This window comes from Lepisosteus platostomus, chromosome 7 (genome assembly GCF_059453375.1).
Source record: "Lepisosteus platostomus isolate fLepPlt1 chromosome 7, fLepPlt1.hap1, whole genome shotgun sequence".
In the NCBI taxonomy this organism is placed as follows: domain Eukaryota; kingdom Metazoa; phylum Chordata; class Actinopteri; order Semionotiformes; family Lepisosteidae; genus Lepisosteus; species Lepisosteus platostomus.
This window is the reverse complement of record NC_142617.1, coordinates 28,272,144-28,282,467: the sequence shown is the minus strand read 5'-3', so window position 1 is coordinate 28,282,467 and position 10,324 is coordinate 28,272,144. Positions and strand designations below refer to the sequence as shown.

The window sequence follows — 10,324 nt, the reverse complement described above, 5'->3', positions numbered from 1 at the left end:
AGCATTTCATGCACAACACTGCAAATATGAGATTGTACAGTAACATAGATATAACTTTTTAAAATAATTGTAGCTAGAATTTCACTTTTTATACTTCTTTTATTATTAGACTTGTTAGTGAAGTCACAATAATATTTCCTTATAAGTTAGAAGAAAGTCTAGAAATACACTGTAAAATATCAGACCAAATGAGTTGCTACAATACTTAATTCTTAAGTGTCATTATTTTTTTACAATTTCCAACTATGTTTGTCAAAGTCTATATCCTTTTTTTAACTATGACTTACTCCCATCACCCAACATTATCACACACTGGTGATGTTGTCAATAAACATAACAGGGTTCATATGTGTTAAGATTTACAGCCATCATTTCTACAAGGTGTCCTTGAAGTTTATTAATAAGTAACAAAGTCCTTTTATTCCAAAAGGTTATCATGTTGTTTTAACAATTATGAGAAGAGTGTCAGCAGCTTTTGTTTGATACTGTATTTAGTACTGATCTGGCTTACAGAAACAGAACTTGACATTTTTCTTCTTTGCAGAGTAACTGTTGATTAGTTTAAAATCTGTCTGGATTACACTAAAAATGCAAAGAAGAATGAACAGGTGCAACTTCTCTTCTTGTGAAATTATCCTCTCCTTACTTTTGTCGGTTTCTCTGCTCATCTCTTTGGGTTTGATAGTATTGTCATGGCTGGCACTACATATAGATGGTAAGCAAAGACTTTTCTATTCTACGAGCTATTCTGAAATATCCATACATAGTTTATGTACTATATAATATACTATATATACAATATGCATATATTATATTAATGTTTCGGTAATAATAAAATATATGTTTTAAAATATTTTAAAGGATGTTTAATACAGTAAATTATTAAAGTAATCTTTCAGAAATGTGTGATTTTACTTCATTACAGTAGATGCCATGACTGCATAGGTGTGTGAATATACACATTTAATAACATTTTAGTCTTTTGGGGGAATTTTTTTCTTTTTGAGAAAGAATGAAATCAATAAACATCACGGTTCAATTTTCTTTCAGCTCCTCCTCGCTACCCCTCCACTCAATGTGTCATCTCTGCTGAAGTAGCAAACTTTCCCTTCTCTCAAGCTACAGATAATCCCAACACTCCCCATTAAATAGTAGCAGTCTGGGATACGTTCCACAAAGCTTTTGAATATTTTTTTTATATCTTTTATATAACACCATGATAATCTCAAAATTAGTGCAGGCATAACACATGCAAGCTTATGACTGTATTTCAAGTACCATTGTCCTTCTGTTTAAATTTTTTTGTTTTATTTAAAAATGTGCTTCTTTGACTCTCACATACAGATGCAGCCATTCAAAACAAGTGGGCGAAACCGCATTATAATGTGGTGCGCTTGTCGCGGTATAACTCAAGTTAGTGCATAATGCCGTATATTCTCGCATAATACCGCATGGTATTACTGCAAGTAAAATAATAGTATCCTGAATTTCTGCAAGGTGGAACTAATAAAGCTCAACCTCTCATGTTTGAGCTGTCGCCATCAAAGTCTTTACAGAAGATATTACTAATAGTATTAATAATGAATGATCTTGGACAAGCTGTAAACTCAAAGTATTGTCCTGGTCCACATTCTTTGTAACCGTCTTTATAAATGAAAATATTTTTTTTTTCATTGACCGTCTTTGTAAAAGTAACACCGCAACATTTTGTTGATCCAATCACGCAACTGTTTCCAATCATGCAAAGTAGAGTCATTTTTGAGAATTTCAGATTCACCATGCCTGTCACATGCTCATAAAAGATATTGATTTAGGAACATAAACATATAACTGTATACAAACTGTACTGTATACAGTATGTATATGTATATTTAATGTCTTTACTGTGCATGTTTTAGTATTGAATATTTATATGGAATTTTAACACTGAAGGGAAATTTTAGTAGCATAAAAAGAATAGGAGCATAACGCGTGTGAAGGTCATAAACTATATTAATTTTGGAACATAAACATACAGTATTATGTAAACTGTATATGGCTGGTCTCGGTACTGTACTGTTTTTTTTGTGTTGTGTGTGTGTGCGGGTTTCGCTTTGCGCGTGTAAAGAAAAACTATGGAACAATTGATACAGCAGTTGTCCCAGGCCACCCTCGCCCAATTCCAGGCATTAAAAGGACAAGAAGAAACTATCGAAGCGCAACGGGAGGCGAACCAAATCCAAAGCGAAACTAACGAACGAATTATAGAGGAGCAAAAATTAGTACGCGCAGAATTGTACAGATTAAGGGAAGAAATCCGGCAGGCCCCGGTAGCGGGGAGAGGCACCACTCAGGCAGAACAAATTACGCTACAAAAGATGACTGAGCTTGATGATGTGTAAGCGTATTAAACCACCTTTGAAAGAACTGCATCTCGAAACGCATGGCCCAAAGAGCAATGGGCTGGGAGAGTATCCCCTTATTTAATTGGAGAAGCCCAAAAAGCATATTATGATTTAAAAGAAAAAGATGCAGAGAATTATGAGACTCTGAAAAAGGAGATATTGGCAAGCCTACGAGGTCTCAGATGTTTGACCTGGTACATCTGGCAAAGAAATGGCTCCAGCCAGAAGAATTAAACCCAGGACAGGTGGCAGAAAGGGTGGTGTTGGATCATTTTGTGAGGAGTCTGCCTGTGCATCTGAAAAGGAAAGTAAGTGAAGGGGATCCCCAGACACTAGATCAGGCCGTGGACTTGGTGGACAGACACCATGCCACAGAGGCCCTGATTAGGGAGGAAAAGGGGGATTTTCGGAAGGAGGAGAGAAGAACCCCCAAGAGTCTGGAAACCGAAATGGAGTATCGGCCAATGAAGTATAGTGATTACCCGGAACTTATACAATTTAAAAAACCCCTTCGGGGGAGGTCTGACTCGAGGCCCCGGCCATGGAAAGAAACCCGGCGATGTTTTAATTGTCAGGAAGAAGGGCATTTGGCCAGCTATTGCCCCGGCCTGTCCGAACCCATGCAGGTAGACCCCAGAGGTGAAGCCCAATGCAACTACCTTACAGCACGGGTTCCGACCCGCGAGGATCCCCATCTTACGAAAATTGAGATAGGGGGAGAACCCATCGAGGCCTTATTGGACTCAGGCAGTGCCGTGACCCTGGTGACCCCTACAATACTCCCGGGAGAACTAGAGATTCCGAGAACAGAGGGAATACCTATTACTTGCATTCACGGGGACACCAAGGACTATCCGATGGTCGAATTGAGCATCTCTGGTTGAGCAGTTGCCATACCCTGTCATACTGGGACGAGACTGTCCCCATTTCCTCCAGATTTGGAACACGGTCCAATCCGCTAGGCTAAGACCAATCCCCTGCCCGGAAGACCGTGGTGACACCCCTACCGACGACCCTGATCAGACGGACCAACAAGAAGGCGGAACTGAACTTGGAGTTGAGTTTGAAAATATGGAACTACCGAACTTGGAACCCCCAGAACGTCGTGGTAAGTTTGGGACGGCCCAACTAGAAGATGGGAACTTGAGACATGCGTGGGGGCATGTCAGGAAAATTGATGGGGAGTGGTGTACTGATCCTAATACAGTGAGTTACCCATATTTTATGACAAAGAATAATCTCCTCTATCAAGTGCAGCAGAAGGGACAGGAAGAAGTGGAACAACTCCTTATTCCCCGGCCCTACCAGATTAAGCTCCTCAACTTGGCCCATAGCCACCTCCTGGGCGGGCACCTGGGGGTAAAGAAGACATTCGAGAGACTCTTCTCTAGGTTCTTTTGGCCAGGGATCTATAAGGCCATCGAGAAGTACTGTCGGGAATGCCCCGAGTGTCAGAAAAGTGCGCCACAACCTTATTATAGGAACCTTTTGATTCCCCTCCCAATTATTGAAACCCCCTTCGGACGGATTGGGATGGATTTGGTGAGGCCCCTGATCAGAACCACCAAGGGTCACCAATATATTTTAGTAATAGTAGACTATGCTACCAGGTACCCCGAAGCCATTCCGTTGAGAGCTGCCACCGCCAAAAACATAGCTAGGGAGCTAGTACAACTGTTCGCTCGAGTCGGAGTTCCTAAAGAGATCCTAACTGATCAAGGAACACCTTTTATGTCTAAAGTCATGCGACACTTATGTAAGCTACTGGGTATACAGCAGATCCGAACCTCTGTTTATCACCCTCAAACCGATGGTCTAGTAGAACGTTTTAATAAGACCCTGAAAAGCATGCTTAGGAAGACGATGCAAAAGGATGGAAAAAATTGTGATCAGCGTCTCCTGTATCTCATGTTTGCGGTTCGAGAAGTAACGCAGGCTTCGACTGGATTTTCCCCCTTTGAATTATTATACTCTCGGAAACCACGGGGCCTATTGGACGTGGTCAAAGAATCGTGGGAACATCAACCTTCCCCTTTACAAACTATCATTGAACATGTGGAACAGATGAAAGATTAGTGAAAGAAAACCTGGAGAAAGCCCAGGCTCAACAACAACAAATTTATAATAGGGGAGCAGTTGCGAGGGAATTTCAGATTGGGGACAGAGTACTGGTTCTAGTTCCAACCCCAGAGTGTAAATTCTTGGCATCCTGGCAGGGACCTTATGAAGTGGTGGAAAAGGTGGTACCAGTCAACTATAAGGTCAAGCAACATGACAGAAGACGGCAGCATCAAATCTACCACGTCAATTTGCTGAAAAAATGGCATGGCTCCGAAGTTCTGCTCACCCACTTTTCCCCAGACCCTCTGGAAGAAGGAACGGGTGCGGTAGCTGTGGGAGACCTGGCTCCAGCACAGAAACAGGAACTACAAGAATTCCTAACCCAAAACAAAGATGTTTTTTCCCGGACACCTGGTCGAACCCACCTTATACAACATAAGATTGTCACGGAACCGGGGAAAAAGGTAAGGCTACCCCCGTATCGAGTGCCAGAAGCCAAAAGGAAATTGATTAAAGAAGAGGTGGGAAAAATGCTGGAGATGGGAATAATCAAGGAATCCAATAGTGAGTGGGCTAGCCCGATAGTTCTGATCCCCAAGCCAGATGGAACTATCCGATTTTGCAACAATTTCAAAAGGTTAAATGAGATCTCGCGGTTTGACGCATTCCCCATTCCCTGTATAGATGAACTCATCGAGCGATTAGGTAACGCTCGATTCATCAGCACCCTTGATCTTACGAAGGGATATTGGCAAGTGCCGCTGGCCAAAGAAGATAGAGCCAAAACCGCTTTTGCCACACCTGAGGGACTATATCAGTATAGGGTCCTACCCTTCGGTTTGCATGGCGCTCCCGCAACATTTCAAAGATTGATGGACCGAATTCTGAGACCGTATCGGGATTTTGCAGCCGCCTACTTGGATGACGTTGTAATCCACAGCACGACCTAGGAACAACATCTACAACACCTGGACGCAGTAACTGGAGCGTTGCGAGCAGCAGGATTAACGACCAACCCAAATAAATGTTGTCTGGGGGCTAGGGAAGCCAATTACCTGGGTTATACGATTGGGAGAGGATTGATCATGCCCCAAGATCAGAAGGTACAATTAATCAAGAACTGGCCCAAACCAGCTACCAAGAAGCAAATTCGAATGTTTTTGGGACTGGCAAGTTACTATCGACGTTTCATCCCAGGGTTTGCAGCCATGGCCGCCCCTCTACACGATCTGACGAAGATGAGCTGTCCGGAGAAAATAAAATGGACTGACTTGGAAGAGAGGGCTTTCCGAGACTTAAAAGCAGCTCTCGCTTCTCAACCCGTCTTACAGGTACCAGACTTCAGTAAGCCTTTCATGGTACAAACTGATGCTTCAAACACTGGGATTGGAGCCATACTGTCGCAAGAAATTGAAGGACTGGAGAATCCTATTCTGTATATCAGCCGTAAGTTGAATCCGGCCGAAAAACACTATTTCACGATAGAGAAAGAATGTCTAGCAATCAAATGGGCCCTAGACTATTTGAAGTATTATTTATTGAGAAGACGATTTATATTATACACAGATCATGCGCCATTAACATGGATGTTACAAAATATGGATAAAAATGATCGAATTACACGATGGGGTCTTAGTCTGCAAAGATTTCAATTTCAAACGGTATATAGACCCGGAAGGAAACAAGGAAATGTAGACGCCCTCTCCCGAATGCACTGTTTATTTTTTTCTAGATCGCCCGAGGTTGGGGCTGATCTCAGGGGGAGAGGGAATGTAAGAGGAACCAGGGAAGGGTCATCTCTAACAGGTATTTCAGGAACAAAACACTGAAAATACTAAATATGGACCTTAGCAAAATGGCGGCCAAAAGAAATCAGCTGACCAGGAAATGGAAAGGGTCTATCCTGAGAAACAACGAGACACAGCTGAGCCGCATCAGGAGCCGAAATATAAGTGCCCCGGAGGCAGTGAACAGGGCGGAAGCCGGTAAGGTGAATGCAGTTTGGAGGAGAAGAGAGGAAAGAGGTGCATGTTAAGGATCGGGCTAAGGAATACGGAGTACTGAAAGGAGAAAGGGTTTATGGTTTTGGATTACGGACACTGGTTAAGGATACATCGCGGATTGGCTTTATTACAGACTTTTGGAAATCGGATCGGATCAGGACTAAGGGAACGGATTGCGGATTGTATTCGGAAGACAGTTGGAGGAAGAAACGCCACAGATCTCTGTAAAGGAAAGTGTGGTGTGAGTACTACCATCATTTACATAAACTCTCCCCCGGAGACACCACAGTACTTTAAAGAAAAAATACACACCAGTATTCCATTTCTCCCTAAACATTTTAAGCATCAAAGTATTTAACTAACATGTGAAATCAAAGTTTGAAGCTTTTCTGCGAATACGCTCGATACCAGAGTAAACAAGTGTAGCGGCAATGCTTGTTAATAAGACAGAATTAACTGTTGCTGTGTTTTCCCAAATGAGGCCCCATCTCTCTCTTCATCTCTGTGGTGCAGCCACAGAGAAGCTATTTATGCAGGCTGATTTAAAGATGTTTTCTTTTGATAAGGGACAGCTCCCAAATGGAGATGCACTTAGCTAAGCCTGGCTATCATGATCAATGGTCATCCATTGGCGCCTATCTGTCTAGGGAGTGCCAGATGGACATCTGGACTGCATTCCTAAGTGTCAGGAGTAAGTGACTCATATCTCACCTTGATCAACCAATCAGGGATTGGTAGGGCCGAGTAACCCACGTGAAATTCTGATGCCCATGAAACTTTCAGCCAATGAACGAGCTGAAGTTCCTCTAGGTAAAAACAGGCAACACAGAGAGCCTGTAGTGGACTTTTCTAAGGAAAATTTCTAAAGGAGAATTCCAAGGGCAGAAGGCTCCCAAGGGCAGGACATTCTCGCAGTGCGCCTACTGACCATCTTGAGACTCAGCCTGGACAACCACGGAACAGCCAGTGTGTCCGAGTGCCAGAACTTTCCTCTGTTCTAAGTGTCGAGAGTGGAGGTTGCCACGAGTAACCAGAGGATCCACCCGAGGTTAGCACCAGCAGCAAGCCTCGTGAACAGGTCGGTACAAGGACACGTACAGAAAATCCAGATCCGATCTCAGAAAAGCCATCAAAAAAGCCAAATATAAATACAGGGTAAAACTGGAATCACACTAGCACGACGACCGAGACACTCAGAATATGTGGAACAGAAACATCACAGACTACAAAGCGAAACTCAGCAACACCTACCCTTTCACACGTAGATAAGAAAGGAACATATGTGAGAATGTTGTTTGTTGATTACAGCTCAGCATTCAACACGATTGTACCCTCAAGGTTTATCACCAAGCTTCTGGGACCTACAGATGAAGCCATTCAAAATGAGCGGTGTATGCTGCGGTACAACGCGGTGGGTGTGTCGCATCTAAATGCGTCAAGGGCGTCACTTCGCTTCATACCACATCATACCGTATGCAAGTTGGCTTATGTTTATAGTATCCGGAATCACCTTGTAAAACCGCCAGGTGGAGCTAATAAAGCTTAACCTCTCATGTACAGCATTTGAGCTATCACCAAAAAACACCCAGTTTCAAATCCCAATCACTGCTGAAGAACAATCTTTATTCAATTAAGAATTTAAGTTGTAGTCTTTAGACCTTTAAATTTAAACTATGTATTAAGCATGTTTAATAAACATTAAAAAGTTAGTATATTTTATGAAAGCAAGATTGCTCATTTGGACAAAAGTACACAACCTACCACGTTTATCATAAATATTTTAATTCTACAGAAATATCTTATGCATCAAAGTCTATAGTATCAATACTAAATGACCTTGGACAAGCTGTAAACTCAAAGTATTACCCTGGTCCACATTCTTTGTAACCGTCTTTGTAAACAAAAATACTTTATTTTTTCATTGACAAAAAATAACACAACAGCATTTCGTTGATCCGATCACACATTCGTTTCCAATCATACCAAGTAAGTCTTGAGAATCTCTGATTCAGCATGCCTTTCACTTGCTCATAAACAATATTAATTTAGGAACATAAACATATTATTGTATGGAAACTATACTGTATATGGCTGGTAGATACACACCAGTATTTCATTTCTCCCAAAACATTTTAAACATCAAAGTCTTACATGTGGTTATTTCAGAAACGTTTTTACGTGCTCCTTCTGACCATATGACTGTACGGTATGTTTATATACTTTGTGAAAATTGATCATTTTAACCTTTTCTGTGAATACACTCGTTATTGGAGTAAACAAAAGCATACTTTTAGAATTGGATTAACAGGGAATATAATATGGATTCACGTATCTAAATAAATGAATAACAATATAATTATATTCATGTACTGTTGCACAAACAGTAGTATAAGACTTTCCATTGATATCTGTATTGTTGTTTCAATGCTTGCTACATCACTGTTTCTGTGGTGTGATGGCTTAAGTGACTGATTTATAAGACTGAAGGTGGGAGTTCAAATCCAGCTGTCACCATGAGTTTTCTTGTAACAAATAAACATTTCTTTGAAAAACTAAAATAGCAAATATTATTGGCATTATATTGATATTTTTTAAATTTCTAAATATCACAACATGTTCGTACTGTATGTACATAGTGGTACTGCAGGGTGTAGGGCGCAAACTCGCGTGAGACCGAAAGCCCTACATTAATGTTGTGCATTCACCTGGCACTGCGCGGTTTTCGCACCCCTGAGTCTCTCTCTCTCTTGGCTGGAGTGCAAGCTGTGCCGAATTTCACTCCACAAAGTCTGAGACTCTGTATCTACATTGTTTTGTAAACAAACCGGTTTCACAAGTACTTTCTCAGCTTTTTCATTTTCAAAGTAGAATAGGGCAAGCTTCCAATAAAAGACAGTCCACCTTACCCCCATAGACAGACTGACAAATGTTTTCTTAGAAAAACAGATTCACAAAGCAAAGCTGTGTCAGTCTTCTGTGTAAAAAATCGGTTTGAACACCATGGGTGCTGTTTTTAATAAGCTGATGAGTAAAGAATTTGGAATTTTCCTGCTGTCAGCAGTATTGTGTATATAGTTGTATGTAGAGGCTGCGAAAAGTTTCACAAGTAGAGGTCTTTAAAATTAGGCTGAGCAAATGATTTTTTTAATTCTTAAAAAATAAAACAAAAATGAGATATAATGATATCTTCCTGCTTAGACATTGCACGACTTTAAAAGCTATAAAAACAGGTTTTGATTGTTTAGAACCACTTTTTATACGTTAAAAATGGAGGACATCTTAGAATCTCTGAGTAAGCTGTAAGGTTTTTACTTCTTAATTAAAGGTTTAAAATACACAAATTTCATAAAAACAACACACATTTCTAATAGAAAACTTCATATTCATATTCTGTTGCCTTCCTGGTATGTTTAAAATTAAACAACGTAAATCATTTTCTTTGACTTCTAATTCCCTTGATTATCATTAAGCACAGGTTTCTCACCACGTAGACTACTTTTTGATACCATTATTAGACAAAGCAGGAACTTATTGTACTTTCTTATGACATTACACGTGGAAAGATTAAAGATTACAGATTTTAATAGTCTTTAAATTTGTTATACATTTTAGAAAAGTTTCATCTATACATACACCACAAAACTAGTCTTGATTGTATTTCTGAATGCTATGTTACACTAAATTCATTATTTTAAATAATAATAATAATAATAATAATTGCTTACACTTATATAGCGCTTTTTCTGGACACTCCACTCAAAGCGCTTTACAGGTAATGGGGACTCCCCTCCACCACCACCAATGTGCAGCATCCACCTGGATGATGCGACGGCAGCCATAGTGCGCCAGAACGCTCACCACACATCAGCTATCAGT

At 40.7% G+C, this 10,324-nt stretch overlaps 1 protein-coding gene across 3 annotated transcripts in view; it reads left to right on the top strand.

Annotated features, from left to right (window-relative positions):
- Positions 1-444: 444 nt before the first annotated feature.
- The window catches only part of tmprss15 (transmembrane serine protease 15), a 299,749-nt gene continuing 289,869 nt past the window's right edge, over positions 445-10,324 (top strand). For all 3 annotated transcript variants that reach the window (XM_088639735.1, XM_088639736.1, XM_088639734.1), the window contains exon 1: positions 445-715. In XM_088639735.1, the coding sequence (XP_088495861.1) occupies positions 589-715 (127 nt within the window). In that variant the 5' untranslated portion in view covers positions 445-588. The remainder of the gene's footprint in view (positions 716-10,324) is intronic.